This window comes from Chironomus tepperi, unplaced genomic scaffold (assembly GCF_022539635.2).
Source record: "Chironomus tepperi strain 1889 unplaced genomic scaffold, CSIRO-AGI_Ctep_v1 contig_445, whole genome shotgun sequence".
NCBI classification, from domain to species: domain Eukaryota; kingdom Metazoa; phylum Arthropoda; class Insecta; order Diptera; family Chironomidae; genus Chironomus; species Chironomus tepperi.
In genome coordinates this window covers 6,879,124-6,898,648 of record NW_027226567.1, presented here as the reverse complement: position 1 = coordinate 6,898,648, position 19,525 = coordinate 6,879,124, and the positions used below count along the sequence as shown (strand labels likewise).

Here is a 19,525-nt window from a genome sequence, read left to right as displayed (position 1 = left end):
TATCCTGTTAGCTATCTTTAAAGATTACAAAATATGATGAAATTTGCAGGCAATTCGTTCTGGATCATTGGCATAAAACATGATTATACCGTATATTGTATTACTTTTAATAAAATTATAAGAATATTTATGGCATTATAATACAATTTTAAATGTATTTATTTGTTTTATTACAAATTGCAGCAGACATTGACATTTTTGACTTAGTAACAATGATTCTATGTCCATTAATTCCATAATTTCAAATATTTTTATTAGAAAGCATTCATAAAAGCGCCCAATGAGGAGGAACTACTATGATTTAGCATTAATCAAAGCATTATCTCGTCTCTGGACCATACAAACAAATCCTTACCTAAACATTATTACAGTTTATAACAGTCTTAAAAACGATCAAATTATTTTCAAATAACTTGTAAACAAAGGTTGCTAAATTAAAATTAACCGCCGTTTCAGATTCAAATGCTTAGTTTAAAATTTGTTTTCGGTGATTTGGGGAAAATTTTTAATAATTTTGCGTTTTATTTATCTTTTGAGTATTTAAACGACTAAAAAGACATGGCAGACTCCGATAGTGATCTTTCTAATGAATCAGGAGGTGGAAGTGATGCCGAATCTGTCAATTCAGGGTCGAGGTTTGTAAAAAATAAAAAATTTTCATTAAAAATGCTTAATTTCATTAATTCCTCACAATGCCTTCTTATAGATCAAGATCCAGATCACGAAGTGCTGGAAGTAGATCCGGTTCTGAATCAGATGATGCAAAGAAAGGCAAAAATAAGAAAATGAAAAATAAACCTTCGAATAAAAGATTACATCCAGACGACGACGATATTGATGACGATGAAGACGATATTGACTCTGAAGAGGATGAGGATCGCGAGGACTATAATGAAAGATCCAGAAAACGCAAAAAGAAGACAAATGACAGGTAAAACTCTAGTTGATTATGCTATTAATAGCTTATTTGACCTATATTCTCGTAACTAGATATCGGGATTTCATTATTGAGGAAGCTGAAGTTGACTCTGATGTTGACGAAGACGATGAATATGACGATAATGTAGCTGAAATTGGTATTGTTGGTAATGAAGTTGAAGAATCAGGCAGAACTGCTCGAGAAATTGAAAATCGTCGACGTATACATACTTTATGGGAGTAAGTGATACTTCTTTGTATTAAATTACATCTCCTTAACATTTTATATCTTTTAGTAACCAAAAAGAGGAAGAAATTGAGAAACTGTTGCGCAAAAAGTATGCTGATAGTGAGCATCATGCAAGAAGTCACTTTGGTGATGGTGGTGAGGAAATGTCAGATGAAATTACTCAACAGACATTGTTGCCCGGTATCAAAGATCCCAATTTATGGATGGTCAAATGCCGAATTGGTGAAGAAAATGCCACAGTCTTGTTATTGATGAGAAAATTCCTTACTTATGCTAATACTGATGAGCCACTACAAATTAAATCTGTTGTTGCGCCGAAAGGAGTCAAAGGATACATTTATATTGAAGCTTTCAAACAGACACACGTTAAGTCAACAATTAATAATGTTGGAAACTTGAGAATGGGTATTTGGAAGCAAGAAATGGTTCCAATTAAGGAAATGACAGATGTCTTAAAAGTCGTTAATGAACAAACTGGATTAAGAAAGAAGCAATGGGTCAGATTAAAGCGTGGTCTTTATAAGGATGATATAGCTCAAGTTGATTTCGTGGATCTTGCACAAAATCAAGTACATTTAAAGCTATTACCACGTATTGACTATTCACGTATGCGTGGTGCATTAAAGACAAAATTAACAGAAGCAGAAGAACTAAAGCGTAAGAAGAAGCGTCGTCCACCAGCAAAGCCATTCGATCAAGAAGCTATTCGAGCTATTGGAGGTGAAATTAATACAGATGGTGACTTCTTGGTCTTTGAAGGAAATCGTTATTCACGTAAAGGCTTCCTTTATAAAAATTTCACAATGTCAGCTATTCTAGCTGAAGGTGTTAAGCCAACATTGAGTGAATTGGAAAAGTTTGAGGAACAACCAGAGGAAGTGAATCTTGAATTGAGTGTGTCCTCAAAAGATTCAGAAATGTTGCAAGGCATTCATTCATTCTCTATGGGCGATAATGTTGAAGTATGTTCCGGTGACTTGGAGAATCTTCAAGCTTCAATTATAGCTATTGATCAAGGAATGATTACAGTCATGCCAAAACATGACGATCTTAAGGATCCCTTAATCTTTAAAGCAAATGAATTGCGTAAATATTTCAAGACTGGAGATCACGCTAAAGTTTTGAGTGGCCGTTATGAAGGCGAAACTGGTTTAATTGTACGTGTTGAACCGTCTCGAGTTGTTCTCGTGTCTGACTTGTCTATGCACGAATTGGAAGTTCTTCCAAGAGATTTACAGCTTTGTAGTGATATGGCAACTGGCGTTGACTCACTTGGACAATATCAATGGGGTGATTTAGTTCAATTGGATGCACAAACAGTCGGTGTCATTGTCCGTTTAGAACGTGAAAATTTCCATGTTCTCAGCATGCACGGAAAAGTTATTGAATGTAAGCCAACAGCATTGCAAAAGAAAAGAGAAAATTTTAATGCGGTCGCATTGGATTATGAACAAAATCAATTGAGACGAAAGGATATTGTTAAAGTCATTGAAGGTCCACATACTGTAAGTTTATGATTGCTTTACATTTTTGACGTAAAAAACCGTTGTTCAAAAAATTTGAAATTTAGATTTCTTTTTCAAAATTTTGAAAACCGTTATTTTTTAAATATCAAAAAGTCGTTAAATCAATATTGATTTTTATTTACTATTTCTAGGGTCGTGATGGAGAAATTAAGCATCTTTATCGCAACTTGGCATTCCTTTACTCTCGAATGTACACCGAAAATGGTGGAATATTTGTCTGTAAAACAAGACATTTACGTTTGGCTGGTGGAAATAAGGTAAGTCTTGTAACTCAATATTTTTGGATCGATAATAAAATAATTATTTATTTAGGCAACTCCAAATCCAATGACTCCACCAGTGTTCGGATTTATGTCACCTCAAATTCAATCTCCATTACATCCATCGGGCGGAAATCGTGGTCGAGGAGGTTTCAGTCATCGTGGATTTGGCGGTGGAGGTCGTGGTGGTCGTGGAGCTGTTTCTCGTGATCGTGAAATTCTTGGAAAAACTATTAAAATTACTGGTGGTCCATATAAAGGAGCAGTTGGAATTATTAAAGATGCAACTGAAAGTACCGCTCGTGTTGAATTACATTCATCATGTCAGACAATTTCTGTCGATCGTAATCATATTGCTGTTGTTGGTGCACCAGCTAAAGATGGAAGTATTTCATCGTTCCGTACACCAAATCGTACACCTGGTTATGGAAGTCAAACACCACAATATATTGGTAGCAAGACACCTGGCTCACAAACGCCTCAATATGATATCACTAACACTCCTTATGGAAGTCAAACACCGGCTCATGATGGCTCAATGACTCCTAGACATGAATCTGCATGGAATCCAGCTATTACAAACACCCCAGCTCGTCCAAATGACTTTAATGACTTCTCTCTTGACGAACCATCTCCATCTCCTGGATATAATCCAAGTACACCAGGCGGATATAATCAAACATTTACTCCACATACTCCTGGACTTTATTCGCCTTTCCAAGCTTCAACTTCATCCCCATCACCATCATCTTATCAAGTTAATTACACGCCATCTCCTGGATATTCACCACAAACATTGGGTGGACCTTCATCACCAATGAATAATCCACAGACACCAGGTAAGATTATCGGATATTTAGTGTCTTTTGCTTCATTTCATTAATTGATTGTTTGTATTGATTTACAGGAGGAAGCTTAGGTGTTGGAGATTTCCACGGTGAATGGTGCACACTCGACTTGGAGGTCAAAATTCGTTCATCAGCTGATTCAAATTTACGTGGACAAGTCGGTTACATTAATACTGTCAATAATGGAGCTTGTTCAGTCTTTTTGCCACAAGAAGATCGTGTAATGACACTTCCATGCAGTCAATTGGAACCAGTCATGCCAAATGTTCAAGATCAATTTAAATTAATTTACGGTGATGATCGTGAAGCAACGGGAACATTGTTGGCATTAAATGGAAAGGATGCAACTGTTATGATAAACGGTGAAAAGCGATTTGTTCCAGCAAATTACATCTGCAAAATGCGAAAGGATTAAAAGTAATGCAACTGAGTGGATTTTATTTTATTTACTAGAAGTTTTAAGCTGTCACGAATAATTCAAATATTAACGAAATAAAAAAAGTATATTCACTGAAAAAAGAAATGCTGATTTTGTGATTGTTTGGTATGCAGAAGTTGTGATTTAAATTCGTCAATAAACATCAATTGAAAACCGTTAGAATTGTCTAGATTTTGAATTCTTGAAAACCGCTGAATTCGTTACTTTTTGAATTTTGAAAAACCGTTACATTCGTCAAGATTTTTGAAAACTGCTAAATTCGTTAAGATTTTAAATTTCCGAAAGCCGTTACTTTTTGAATTTTTTAAAAACCGTATCATTCGTCAAAATTTTGAAAATTGCTGAATTTGTTTAGATTTTGAATTTATGAAAACCGTTAAATTCGTCAAAGTTTTGAATTTTTAAAAACTGCTGAATTCGTTAAGTTTTTAAATTTTTTAAATACGTTAGATTAGTCTTTTTAAATTCCTGAAAACCGTTAAATTTTAAAAATCCTGAAAATATAAAATAAGTATAAAAGCAGTAATTTTTGCATTCACTATTGAACTATTTCTAGTTCAACACTTTATTGAAATCGATAAACCTTAAAATTAAATCTTTTTACCATCTTCTTGTTTTTTTCATTTCTTAATTAAAGGCATTATTAAATGATGAGACATAATAAAACACAATTTGCTGTGTGTGTCTGGTTTTGTTAAGTGCTATATATCATGTGTAGAAAAATTATGAAAGATGTATAAAAAGGGGGGCTATATATAGAGAACGTAGCAAGAAAGAAGATTATAAAAAATTAGGATTAAGAAAAAAGGGAAGATATGAAAAAAAAGTCTTATATCTTACACTCATAAGTATTACAATTAATAAAAAAAAAGTATTTTTTCAATGAGTCTACGTGTTCTTTATAGTTAGTTCTTTTTTTCGATGATCGTAGGTTGTTGTTTTTTTAAAGATAAACAAAAATCAAAATTGGAATTAAATGGTTTACTTTATGTGAATTATTTTCAATTGAAGTTCTTTCTGAAATTCAGTCTCAATTATAGAGACACAAATTTCATAATTATTTCAATAAAAATTGGACAGAGATAAATGCTTTTTCCCTTTTTAATCGTCTCCATTTCTAGAGCGTGAATCGTCACGACTCTGACTACGCGATTTTGAACGTGGACTCATTGATTTAGATCTTGGACTTTTGCTACGTGAATCGCGTCGGGGAGATTTTGAAACACGTGAGTCATTATATCGAGGACTCTTTGAGCGTCTTGGGCTCTTATTTGAGCGCTTTGGTGGCGGTGATCGTGAATAACTTCTCGAGCGTGTACGATATTCTCGATCGCGTGAACGTGAACGACTGCGTGACCTGTAAACGTTGAATAGAAAAAAAGAAGAAAAAAATATGATAAAATATGTTAATTACTCAGTATAAATAAGGATATATAGTTTTGGGCATGGAAATTATAGAAATTTTGTTAATGAATATAATAAAATTTCTGATTCTTTTGTTAGTTAGAATATTTCTGTGAATATAAGTTAAATTAAATTGTTATATCCACAAAAATATTCCTTATTAAATAGTAAAAATTATAAAAGTGGCTCATTACTGACGCGATGACTTAGGAGAGATTACTGATCACCTCTACATATATATGTGCTGTGTTGCTTGGCTCTTTACATATTATTATATATTTTTTAAATAAATTTTCAAATCTAATCAGTCTCGTTGGATATATATTAAATTAACACAATATATTTTTTTACAGTATATATTATATATATAAAAATATAAAATTCAATTATAAAATAAATTTTTAATATTGAATTGAAAACTCACTCAGAATCATGGTGAGAGATATTGATAATGATGGCATTTGCAAAGCTCAGATGATTTGGCCTACTACATGATAATTAACTTAGTATTTTACTTTAGAAACGACTGTTACTTTTTTAGTTAGGCAAGAACCATTTTTACATTGGACATAAGTTTATAGTCTTCACTGAAGAAGAACACTGGCCGAGATGAAACACGATACTCAACTGAATAATCACGAGACAGAAGTATAGAAGCCAGAAGAAAGTAGTAGTAGTAGTGTAGCAGTAGCAGAAGATACAAGCACTCTCTCAATTCACTGTGTGTGTTTTTTCTTTGTCGAGTTGACGTTAATTCTGATATACTGATTACAAATTTTTTTGGACATGATATCAAGTGTGCCACAAACAGGTGATCAACATGCTTATTTATTTGTGCATACAACCCAGCTTTCGATAATTATTTGCATTACCCCCGAACAACGTTTAGATAGATGATAAATAGCTGTCTATTTTCATGTGCCGCTTAAAGAATGTAAAATTTGTTTTCGGATATAGATTTTAGTGGTTTTTTTTTTTTGTTTTTGTTGACGGAAGATAAGAAAAACTAATTAAAATCATAAATCAATAAAAAAAAAAATTAAAGAATAACACAAAAATCATAAACTATTTACACTTGATTCTTGATTACGGTCAATTTGGTCGTTGTGTCGTGGTAAACAGTAGTAAAGTTCTAGATAGTAGGTAGTTTCTGATAGTTGAGGTGTTTTGTGTGTGCGACAAATTTCAAGTTATTTTATCGTATAGGATCTTATCGATAATTTTCTGAGCAGTTGGTGCATGCTTAATTTAATTAAATGACTAGCTTTTTTTTCTGAGGAGGGTGAACGTTCACGCTGATAATCACGAGTGAAAAATGTTCTACTTTAGTAGATGATCAGATGAGATTTTTTTTTTGAATGTTTAGGTATTGATGGCACAGCTGGTAAATTATTTCATTCGATCTCTCTCACAATACAAAATGGGCCTCGCGCTTATTTGGTGTGTCAATGCCTATCATATGCTCTCTCTCTCTCATTCTCATTTGGTATAATTATAGACACAAGAGATAAATGGTTGTGGCTCCTGAAAGAAATAAAAAAAATCAATGTTTTTACCTGCCACGACGTCCACCGCGACGACGACAGTCGCGTGCAAAATGGCCTCTATTGCCACATTCATAACAACGATCTTCTCTACGTCCTGGTGATCTACCACGACCGCCTCTTGAACGATATCCGCGAGCTGATTTTCCTGTTGATAATTCAACTCTTGCGCGTCGTCCACAAATTGTTCTTCCGTCTAATCCACGAACTGCGTCTTCGGCATCACTGAAAAAAAAAATTAAATTAAAAATTATTTATATTAATATGCTGGATCAATAAACTGAGTCCTTGTAGGATAATTGATAACCTATAAACATATAAAAGAGGCCATCTGTCAAGCCTTAAAGCGCGCAATGACGCTTATCTATTAAATAATAAACAAAATTGATAACTTACCGTGCATCTTCAAATTCGACAAATGCAAAACCGGGCGGATTGCGAGCAACCCAAACTGATCTTAATGGACCATAGTAGCTAAATGCATCTTCTATTTCTTGTTTGTCGGCGTTGGATCCTAAATCACCTACATAAACTTTGGCATCGTGAGGAAAGCGGGACATCTTGTTTGACTTTGACTGTAAAAATAGAATTGAAAATATGCTAATAATTTTTTTTTTGCCGAATTAGATGAGCGATATGTGCCGAAAGACGATAAAAATACAGCTATGAAAAAAATTATTGATTTTCTGAAGCCAAGCGTAATTCATTGGTACCATTTTTCTATTTTGGTTGATATCTCCTTGAAATTCAATATTTTTCTTCACTACTTCACTTTATTCACTTGATTTATGATCTCTACTTCACTATTAACTGGTTTATTATGACTATAAAGCTTAATTAACCTACCATTTTTGATGAAAAAGTTTATGTCGCGTTAAAAATAACGCCTTTGTGTGGTTTTTTTAATTTTTGTATTGTTTTCAAGTACGGACTACTTGGTTCGGATTGTTTGTTTGAAAAATTTTAAATTTTAAATGACCGTTTTATTATGTCAACAATTAATGCAGCTGCCGGTTTAATTTAGGCTTTATTTAGCTGTTCTTACAAATTATTTACTTTACTTGACCAAGTATCAAAGTTGATTAATGAATAGATGTTTGCTGAAACCTTTTTAAAGCGATAAGTTTCCCATTTTCGCAGGTATTTCACCTTTTCGTGCTAATAAAGTTTATCAACTAAATTCAATGACCTTACCTGCTAGAATATCGCTGTGTCATGACATAACAACTACATGACATACTTTATGTATCTGGAGTTCTACCTAACTTCCGTTAGATGAAATTTTGATAAATACGTTAAAAATAAATTTGAATTCTTATAATCAATTAAGTCTAGTTTGTAGCTTAATAAAACATGAGGCATGACTAGCCCAAACATTTTAGTGCTTACACGAGCGAACTCATGTAGATGACATAATGTAAATTAAATATTGAACTAATGAGACAAAAAAATAAGTGCTTATCGTCTATCACTATCCACGAGCTCATTATAAATACTTAATGATAGCACTAATCGTAGATTTGACAAATCATTTAAAGCTTCACAATTCATTGTAAGCTTTCAATTCAGTGTTAATATTGTATTAAACAAGATGAAGAGTTTTGCTGTTGGATTAATAATTTTGTCATTTTCGGCTGTAAGTTTTGATTCCATTTTGAAAATATCCACGGTTAACATGATATTTGTAGGCTGCATTAGCTATGTTTGAAGCAGTTCTGTCGCACAATGAGGTCCTACACAAGAACAATGCAATTTTCAATGCCGATGGACTTAAAGTTAAAAGATTTAATCGAACAACATTCGTAATTGATGGAACTATTGAATTGAATATTGAATCTGTTGATGATTGGGATTGTCAATGCTTAGTTTATCGAAAAATGGGAAATGAATACAAGTTACTTCCATATAAACTTGGTCCAACAAATATCTGCAGCATGTTAAAGGACGAAAAAATGATTTATCCTGATATTGTTGCTCATAGCGAAAATTTCCCACCAGTTGGCACTTGTGACTTTAAATCAGGAACTTTAATTGTTAAGGATTATCTACCTGACTTGAGTAAAGTACCTCCAGTCTTTGAAAGTGGAGATTATGAAGTTGAATGCAATATTATTCGAGGCGGAGAAATCATTCAAGGACTTAAATTTTTTGGACAGATTTACAACATTAAGGATGCAGGAAAACCAAAAGTGGGTGGAATGCCTGGTGCTTTGTAGATGAGATCAATTTGTGATTATGGCTGATGACTGATTTAAAATGTTTTGGATGTTTGAAATTTCTTGGTGACGGGAACTTTATTATTTTAATAAATTTGACTAACTAAATTGAAATTTGAGTGATTTTTAACTTTATTTTCTATTTTACTTGAGGCATATCCATTCTTAGGAATTTAAACTTCATTAATTCCGTGTTAAGTATCGAATATCATTTAAATTTCAATTAATTAATGATAATTGATTTATAATTAATTCTATATTTATTTACACACGAAAATGGAATTCGATATACAGTTAATACTAGGGATTCTGTGCATTTTAATCCCGGGATTGATCACGTGATTACATTCAATTTGAACCAGTGATTGACAACAGCTTAACTCAATCGATTACCAGTGAATTTTCTGAGAATTACGTTTAAACAGTGATCATAACGACGATAAGCTTTGAGTTGAGTCATTGCAATTTTCATTTTGAATTAGAACTCCAATTTACATGGAGCTTTAGATTTTGAATGACTGATAAATGTTCAATTTTGTTGCATTTTCATTCAATGTTTGACCCTGACTATTCGGAGGAGAGTTAAAAGTTAACGGTTTTTGAAAATTCAAATTTTTTTGTAATTAGTGAAGTCACAGTTTTATGGCGGGAAATCATTGTGCAGAGTTTTGTAATTGTGGTTGGGTCTCCAAGAGGACCCAAGTTCTCAAGTGCTGTAATGACTAGTTTTAATGTATTTTTGGCCACTCGAGGTGCAAATGTACTCATGAACTCCTTACGGATTTTATCTCCTTTATGATGATGTTTATTCTTTAGAGTTCAAAATACAGACTGAACTTTTGTATGAAAAGGGTATTCAACTATGTACAATAAATATTATTCAAATCTGAAATGTACGTTATAACACAGTTTATAAGTTTTATGATTGTAAATGAACTTCTCAATGCTCCAAACTGTTGTCTAAAAATGTTAAAAATCTGCTTTGCATAGGCTGGTTATTTGCTTTTCATTCAATTTGACCGAATATTCGGAGGATTAATAGTTAACGGTTTTTGAAAATTCGTTTCTTACCGTTTGAGTATTTATACAAATAGAAAAAATTCAAATAATTGACATTCTTATAAGAATTATAATTGCAATACAGCTTCTTGGCACTGCTTGGAACAATAATAATCTGTTGTTTTGGTTAATCCTTAGACAGGCCTCAGACCGCTCTATTCGTATGCGATAAAAGACGACAATTTTGTTTCTAAAAACTCTTAAATTCTTACCAACAAATTATGTCTCAGATGTGTTATTAAAATTTTTAAAGTAAACAAACACAGGAAAAGACATGAAAATTCAAAATCCAAATCCCTTCCAATTAAAATTTCATCCCTAATTTCCTTCATTTCCTCAAAAACAATCTCACATTAAAATCAGGAAAGTTAATTTACTTTTTTAAAAAAGAAAATTTTTTAATTGTTTAATTTGAATAAAAAGTAAAAATAAATTGTTATTTTTGAGCAAAAAAGAGATGAAAAATACACAAAAGGAAATTTTCTTCTGTATTACAATTTCATTCATTGCCAATTTTTCATCCATGTGTATTACTTACTTACATACATTCGTACATAAATAAAGGAATATAAAAAATCTCATTAATTTCCTCTCATGTATGTGTATATTTATGTTTAATTTGTGTAAAATAAATAAAATGTGCAGAAAAAATTTTTTTATGCCTTTTGTTCAGCGAAACATAAATAAACATCATTAAAAACTCTCCAGAGAGTGTATAGAGAGAAAGAGAAAGGATAGTGGAATGGGGGGAGGGAAGGATGGATGGAGTAGTGAGCAAATAATTTATCCGAGTTGCGAAATCCTTTTGGATTCTTTAGCAAGCAAGTGTGTTGCAGAAGGTTCTATTTTGAATTATAAGGATTTTTAATTCAAAACTTTTAAATTTTTAATATTTTTCTTTTGAAAACTCGAATTTTAACAGTCTTTTAGAAATGCAAATTTTAACTGCTTTCACAAATTCAAAATTTCAATTTCAAAAATCAAATTTTAACAAACATTTGAAAACTTGAATTTTACGGGTTTTGAGAAATTCAAATTAACGACTTTTAGAAATTCAAAACTTCAAGTTTCAGACTAGTTTAGATTCCAAACTGCGAAGTTTTTAGAAATCTGGATTTGAACGATTTTTGAAAATTAAAATTTTAACAGTATTTCAAAATTTAAATTTTAAAGGACTTATAATGTTCAAATTTTAACGATTTTCGGAAATTTAAAATTTCAAATTTAAAACTAATTCAAAATTCAAAATCTAAAAGTCTTTTGACAATTGGAATTTGAAGCACATTCTTGATTTCAAATTAAAATTTTTGGGATTTAAAATTTTTAAAATTTTAACTTCTTAAAAATTTAAAATTTTTAAAATTTCAACTTCTTAAAATTTGAATTTTAACGGTTTTTGAGGATTCCAAGTTTTACGAACTTTTGAAATTTAAAATTCAAAGCGATGATTTGTAATTTTTAACTTCTTTTGGAATTTCGAAGTTTTAAAGTTCAAAATCTGATTTTGAACTACGAATCTAAATCCAGAAAGAAGTCATTCGACGAGACAAAAAGCGCTGCTTTAATCTCAAGATTTGTCAATAAACCAGTTTGAAAAATTTTCAAGAAGACATGCGAGAGAGCGGTGGTTTAGTTGCCCCCTAAAAAACACATAAATACACTCACTCACCCCTCCATCTGTTATTCAAGCTCATAAAGTTAGTTATCTCAAATATGAAAATTCTCATTTTGATTCACAATTCAGCCACTTTAATATGAAAGTTTATGTTTTTGTTTTAAAGGATTTTCGAGATTAAAAAATTTTTATAATGAAATTAATTTATAATTCAAAATAGAAACATAAATAAAAGACCGAAACATGGAAAATGGAAAATTAAACCATCCTAAAACTCTTAATGGATAATAAAATTTTTGTTCTGTTGAACTAAATTTTTTAATTGATGAATAAATTTGGTTAAATTTTCAATGGAAATTTCTTTTTTTATTATGAATTGGATTTGAAAGTAAATTGGGATTTTTTAGGCTATTGTTATTCACATTTTGTCCTACGGGGATGATGAAATGTTTTGAGAATTTTATAATTAGATTTTATTGGAATTTCTTCATTTTATAAAGAGAAAGTAACGGAAAAAATTTGAATTTTAAATCTGAAGCTAACTTCATTACCAATGAAAATTCAAATTTTAAATTTCCGTTAGAAGTTTTTCATCAAATTTTAAATCTGCAGCTAACTTCATTGCAAATGAAAATTCAAATTTTAAATTTCCGTTACAATTTTTTATTGTTATTATTATTAAAAATTTCCTTAATAAAGCACAATGATTTTGCATTTTGACTTTAAATTTTTCCATTATTTCACAATGGCATTTCCTTATTTCTTTTCCCCCCATCCAAATACTATCTTATTTGTTGTTTTCTGAAAAAGAAAGTTCTTTTATCTCTTTATGTTGGTTTAATATTAAAGAAAAGAATAAGAAAAGATCAGAAAAAAAATTCAATTTAAATTCAAATAGAGATAGAGAATAAAAAAAAAGTTTCAACAAATTTCCTTCTTTTTAAATGAGAAAAATAAAAAATCATTTTTGCTCATAAATAAAATGAAAAAAAAAAAAAAAAAAAAAAACAAATTGAAAAGTTTACTTTTGAGATTTTCTATATTAAATTAAATAAATTTCCTTGCTCATAAAGAATGTGGAAAATGAGAGAAAATAAAGGAAAATGAAAGCACATAAATCATCTGATTAACTGTGATTAAAAAAAATTTCCATTAAATTTTCAAATTTTTTTTTTTTTCATGGAAGTTTAAAACTTTTGTTAAACAACAACGAGGAAGTAAGGCGAATTAGAACAAGAAGGGAAATATTAAGAAGTAGAAAAGTCAATAAAACTTTTTTTTGCAATTCAAAATTTTAATTTATTTTTTTAAAAAAATTATGAATAAAATGAGATTATTGACTTGGATTTTAGGCTATTTAATTAACTATTTTTTTTTTTTAAAAATTCTAAACTTTTTTAAATTTCAGAAATTTCTCCAAATTCGAATTATTCTTTTCAAGTTTATTTTGACCGTTATTTTTTAAATTTATTTTGAATGTTACTTTTCAAATTCAATTTAACCGTTATTTTTCAAATTTATTTTGACCGTTATTTTTCAAATCTAATTTATCCGTTAAATTCTATTCAAATTTATTTTGACCGTTATAATCCAATTTTTCATACAATGTCTCCTAACCCTAGTTATCCTCAATTAGAACAATCCAATTAAATCCAACAAAATAATCATTAACATCACTTTAATCACAAATGCATCCATTCCTGCCTCCATTCCACGCCAAAGCAGCACACAATTTAGTTTAAAACTACGCTAAAAAGTAAACAATACAATACAAAACAGAACAACAGAGTTGAAGAAGAACCGGAAATTAAAATAATATTGATTTCTCCTCTTTTTATTATCGTTCACTTCCTGCTTCTCAATTTCCTGTACTCACTTCATTTGTTCTATTCTCCTCTCTCAAATGAATCAATATTTATGTGTTATTGTTTTTAAAAAATTTCAGTATTATCTCACTTGGTTTTGGGACGTTGCTAGGCAAGGAGAAGTAAGAAGAATACTTTTTTGTTCCTAGACAATACAGAGTCTGTGAATGTCTGCATGAACAATTCATTTTATTCGTAAAATTTATGATTTGAAAAAGGTTACAACTTTTGACTTGAATGATCCAAAATGTTTTGATTGTTGATGACTTGAATCCAGCTTCAGTGATTTTTGAACTTTATGTCAAGCTGTAGTTCGTGATGCTGATGAGAAAAGGTCAACGGAACTTAAAAAAACTAATTTATATTCTAATTAAAACAATTTCACAGCTTTCATTTCAGCATTAATTAATTTCTCATTGCCTTTCCAAAAAAATCTGTATAAATTTCCATCCTTAAATTCGAATAATCACTTCTAATTTTCTATTCTATGACATTATTTGCTTGCTAGAATTTTTCAACAATAGCTTCACAACAACATGTCTAATAAAACCGCTTTTATTTCCCAGACTAATTTTAAGAGCTAATTTCACGGTTTTGTGACATAAAAATTGCAATCATTTTCATTTCAAAGACATTCTACTTCTTTGTTCATTGTTTTCTTTTTATCTTGCAGCTTTGCATCTTACCTTGCCTTTTTTAATGAGTCTTTTGTTCTTTAGAAATTTTTTTTTCAATGAGATTGTGATTTCTAGGATTTTTTTTTTGAGAGTCATTTTGTGAGTGAGTCTTGTTGATGATTTGAAGATTGCATTTGGGTTTGCGGGTTTGAGGTCAACTCCTTCCCTGGATCTCCATTTTAGACAAGATTCTTCAATTACAGGGATTGCCGAAGGCTCTATTTCGATGAATTTTTGAGAACCAAATCGAGATTGCAATGGAATTCTCTTGGATGTATATAAATATTAAGACTGAAAACCAGGAAGTCTAGATCTCGGTCTCAAGTGCTCCTTTTTATTTTTCAATTTTAAAGGGAATTTTGTTGATCTGACAGATAAAGCAAATTTCCGAACAATAGATCCCGAGTGGGACTCGAAACCACGTTCTATGATTCCCAGTCGCATGCACTTATGACTCAGCTATCGAGCCTATCGAGGGTTATTCGATCATATAGCAAAGTTGTATTTATAAACTTAACATTTATCTGTCTACTAATGATTTATTCTTGATGAACCATTACATAGGTGCATATTCAGGAAGACGCTTTTAAGAGTTATTCCATGCAAAAAAAAATTCAAAAAACTCTGGCTAGACTCCTAGGTTTTAGGTTTAGTGCTGCATGAAACCAGAATTGGAAATTGCCTTTTTTAGCCATTTCTTGTATTCTACCATTAGCATCCAATAGTGATCGGCCAACTCCAATCGACTGTCTATGGAAGGTGTCATCGGTTGGCAGGTGTCACAGGCCGCCGATTACAGTCGATGGCAGGAGACTTGAAGTGGTTGATAGAAGTAATGAAAGAGTTGACCAAGACAGCCTTAGACTTCTGCATGGTACCGTTACGAATGATTAAATCCCTTTTTACTGCGAAAAAAAGCGATTCGCCGCCAAAAACCACCCTAAAATAATCATAAATCCCCAAAATACCTTCACTCAAATTCCAAATTAATCTCTTTCAACCTAACACAAAAAAAAAAGAAAATGTATCAAAAGAGTAAACAAAGTTAAAGTAATTTACTCACATTAAAAGAACCACACAAAGAAATCACATCATGAATGAAAATCACATAATAAAAGCACACATCACATCCACATAAAATTGAAAAGTAATTTCCCTCCTTTAACATCTACAGATGAGATTGTTTCAAGATCACAAAGAATCACAAACAAAGGGAACAAAAAAAAAAAAAAAAAGATGAAAGAAAGTTCATTTCAATATCTTCTTACTTTATTCCTACCTCCCTCTCCTCACATGATTTATTTCATGCATACTTAATGACACAATGGTGAAAATTTAAATATTTCTTTTTTTCCTCATTATTAGTTATTATTTCTATTGATGTATTCTTTTTATGAAGGAAAACAGAAGAAAAAGTAAGGTAATGGAAAAATGAGGTATCAAATTAGCTTTGAATACTTATGACTGACTTTGAGGTTAGGGTTCGCGTTCTATCGATATTTCAATTATTAGACAATATAGTAAAAATAATTATTCATAACTAGTCATTAACTGGTCACCAACCAGTTATAATGTATTTTGGACCACTCAAGTAGTCTAATAGTTCTGGTTCCATTGTTTCTTGTTAAACTTCAGGGTTTTGACACGTTCTTTAATCCAACATTGACCAGAACTTCAATTGAGTCTTGGCTTCGTATATTAAGCCTTATCGGCTCATATTAAAATGTTGTCACCACAGCAACGAGGAGGTAGTTAGGTAGTTAGACTAAGAATCTGGGAGCTACTTGACAAATTTGACTGTTCCGCCACGTTGGAGCTCTATTTGGCCTGTTTTCTTGTAAGCTATTTAACTGTTTTCAGCTATTGGGACACACTTGGCCAGATTTGGATAGCAGCTTATACTTGGTTTTAAAAATACTGCCGCTTCGTCACTGTGATGGCAGCATTTTAATATGTTGTCGATTGAGATGCAGTCAAAGTAATTAAGCTTACGAAAAAGAATAAATTTCGAAATTGATAGGATTTAATTATATATATTTAATTTAAACTAAACACCATTCCTATTCCACCAACCAACAAGGTGCCTTACTACAAATAATGTACATTGCAGAATCAACTTCATCTCTTCGGATTCATTAGGTTTTCTGATATTATCCAGTAGAATATTATTCTCTCCAAAAGAAAAGCCCAAATCTAGACATAATTTGTGAACTATTCCAAACCAAACTATTAATTTTGCACAAACAAGAATGAATTTTAAGACAAAAATGTTTAAATCAAATTCAAATCACTTAAAATTATTCAAATTTTGTCATGTCTTTCAAAATTAAAAAAGTTTATGAAAATTAAATTAAGTATTAAAATTAAAAATACTATAATGAATTTCCTTCACATATAAATTTAAATTTTCGTAAATTTTAACATTAAATTATGATAGACGTGGAATAAGAAAGAGAGGAAAATGCTCAGATGGGAGTTTTGTGATGATAAGAACGATAAGAAAATTATCGAATGGGAGGAAAAACTTGTGAAAATTCATAATAATTTCCCTCCTTCCACCCAACTTGTCAAACTTGCCGATTTTCGAATCGTTAAATTATTCAAATTCATTAATTTTCATTAAAAAGTTTTTCATCTTTTCCCCCCCACCGTACTATTGCCGTTTTTCTTCTTTCCGATGCCGTCATCATCATCAACAATAACTTCATTTATTCTCATTTCAATTTTCATTGGAAAAATTATAATACATAAATTTACAATTTATTGAGATAATAATATTTATGCGCGAGCAATTTGAAAGACTTTAAATTTTTTAAGGCAATAGGAAATTGATGAGCTTAATTTTGCAGGAATGGATCGAATTTTTGGGGCATTTTGGGGTGATTTGGGATTTTTTGTTGTAACGTTTTTTTGAAATTTGAATTTTTTGCATCAATTGAGATGCAAAATTTGAATTTGTTTGAAATTGAATTGTAAATCAAAGTTCACTTTGTTATAATCAAAATTTATGGCAAAAGAATTTAAAAATTTCTGCATCTCAAATGACGCAAAAAATTCAAATTTCAAAAATACGTTAAATTTCATTCAGTATTTTTTAGCGCATTTTTGAAACTTGTTTTCAAAAAGGTAGCTTAATAATGCACTTTGTTCGTTCGTTCGTTCGTTCGTTCGTTCGTTCGTTCGTTCGTTCGTTCGGCTGGAACGCGAGATCTCGAAAACTAGACATCGTAGAGAGCTCTGGTTTGTTTTAATAGCTTCGTTCTATCAAGTTATTGGGTTATCGGTCATTTAGAAGTCTCAAATCAACGCATAAATACTATAATTAACAGTTTTTCATTTTCAAATACAACAACAACAAAAACAACAACACGTTTTTTCATTGTTTTACAGTGTTTTTCAATGTTTGTCGATGTTTTAACAGTGTTTACTGAACAATGTTTGAATTTTTTTTGACCGTTATGAGGTTTGAATTATGAAAATCCGTTAAATGATGAAGTTCTTAAATTTGTGGAAGTTTTATATGGATCTTGTTTTTAAGATCTGGAAGTGACCTGGATCTTACTAGATCATGTGTTTTAGTTCTGGAAGTGAACTGGATCTTACTGGATCATGTGTTTTAGTTCTGGAAGTGACCTGGATCTTACTGGATCTTGGTTTTTAGGTCTGGAAGTGAACTGGATCTTACTGGATCTTGGTTTTTAGGTCTGGAAGTGAACTGGATCTTGTGTTTTAGTTCTGGAAGTGACTTATTAATCAATTACTGATCGCTGGGACAAAAATGCGCTTAAGTCCCTCGATCAATAACACGAGGACTTTTGTAATTTTTTAATCAAAATCTATCAAAAATGCGTTCTTAAAATCAAAATTCTTTAAAAATTCATCATTTCCCTTCCCATTTTCCGGATAAATTTTTTGTGGTATAAAATATAATACAATAGCTGAATGTAGATGGATGATTTAGATACAAACACACATCAGAACAGGATGAGCTTGAAGCTTTTAATTACTCATCATCATTTCACATGCATTTTCGTATAAATTAATACAACAAACTAAAGTATAAAATTAAATATAAAACTAAAATATGAAAAGTGTTTTGAAAGATATAAGAACAGATACGAACACACATGCACACACATGAGAAGGAAGCCATCATGATGATTATAATCATTATCATGAAAGTTTTCCATTATCACGCCACAATTAATCAAATTATAGTGAAATTAAATGAGAAAATTTATTTTTTTTACCATCATTTCCGTCTTTCATCTCATTTAAATTCAATTGCCATGAGCACATGAACAATACTTCAAGGAAGTGAGAGTCTTTGTTCTTGCATTTTACACGAGTGTCATTGAGGAGTATGGAAATTATGTTGTGATTACGTTTTATTGCAAAACCCGGGGAGTTTGTTTTAGTATTAGCACTCATTTGGTAGCTTTAGGACTGTTTTTAGGGTTGTTCAGGGGGTGATTAGTGGCATAAATAGGGAAAATTCGGCGTCTAAGGTTAAATTCTAATATTAGTCTCTGCAATAACTTCATAATGGATTTTTTCTTAATTTTACACTACTTTATAACGGCATGGATCAGAAAATTAGGGTTGAGGATCGGGATTTTTGCCTTGAATACTCTTAACTGTGCTTAATGTGGTTAGCCTAACCTAGCCTAACCTAGCCTAACCTAGCCTAACCTAGCCTAACCTAGCCTAACCTAGCCTAACCTAGCCTAACCTAGCCTAACCTAGCCTAACCTAGCCTAACCTAGCCTAACCTAGCCTAACCTAGCCTAACCTAGCCTAACCTAGCCTAACCTAGCCTAACCTAGCCTAACCTAGCCTAACCTAGCCTAACCTAGCCTAACCTAGCCTAACCTAGCCTAACCTAGTCCTGTCTTAGACCTAAC

The 19,525-nt window shown here is 31.3% G+C and overlaps 2 protein-coding genes across 3 annotated transcripts; one reads left to right on the top strand and one right to left on the bottom strand.

Annotated features, from left to right (window-relative positions):
- The first annotated feature begins 482 nt into the window (after positions 1 to 482).
- Positions 483 to 4,325, top strand: Spt5 (Transcription elongation factor subunit Spt5). The gene is made up of 7 exons (XM_070650261.1): positions 483 to 635; positions 707 to 931; positions 991 to 1,158; positions 1,215 to 2,673; positions 2,826 to 2,951; positions 3,007 to 3,793; positions 3,862 to 4,325. The coding sequence occupies exons 1-7, from the start codon at positions 559 to 561 to the stop codon at positions 4,215 to 4,217; spliced, it is 3,198 nt and encodes a 1,065-aa protein (XP_070506362.1). The 5' UTR covers positions 483 to 558; the 3' UTR covers positions 4,218 to 4,325.
- Positions 4,326 to 4,767: 442 nt separating this feature from the next.
- On the bottom strand, positions 4,768 to 8,170 carry LOC139098055 (serine/arginine-rich splicing factor 7-like). 2 transcript variants are annotated; one of them, XM_070650174.1, is made up of 4 exons: positions 8,036 to 8,170; positions 7,586 to 7,764; positions 7,202 to 7,414; positions 4,768 to 5,598 (listed from the first exon to the last, which is right to left on the bottom strand). In XM_070650174.1, the coding sequence occupies exons 1-4, from the start codon at positions 8,036 to 8,038 to the stop codon at positions 5,343 to 5,345; spliced, it is 651 nt and encodes a 216-aa protein (XP_070506275.1). In that variant the 5' UTR covers positions 8,039 to 8,170; the 3' UTR covers positions 4,768 to 5,342. The 2 variants fall into 2 exon arrangements, with proteins under 2 accessions (XP_070506275.1, XP_070506276.1); XM_070650175.1 differs by having other exon boundaries at positions 7,903 to 8,043.
- Positions 8,171 to 19,525: the final 11,355 nt, after the last annotated feature.

Excerpts from the sequence above, each read along its gene's own strand:
- Spt5 (XM_070650261.1), top strand. The coding sequence starts at position 559 with ATGGCAGACTCCGATAGTGATCTTTCTAATGAATCAGGAGGTGGAAGT. Across the intron at positions 636-706 it reads TCTGTCAATTCAGGGTCGAG|ATCAAGATCCAGATCACGAA; the intron begins GTTTGTAAAAAA and ends GCCTTCTTATAG. Across the intron at positions 932-990 it reads AAAAAGAAGACAAATGACAG|ATATCGGGATTTCATTATTG; the intron begins GTAAAACTCTAG and ends TCTCGTAACTAG.
- LOC139098055 (XM_070650174.1), bottom strand. Across the intron at positions 7,415-7,585 it reads GTCGAATTTGAAGATGCACG|TGATGCCGAAGACGCAGTTC; the intron begins GTAAGTTATCAA and ends TTTTTTTTTCAG. Across the intron at positions 5,599-7,201 it reads CGCGGTGGACGTCGTGGCAG|GTCACGCAGTCGTTCACGTT; the intron begins GTAAAAACATTG and ends CAACGTTTACAG.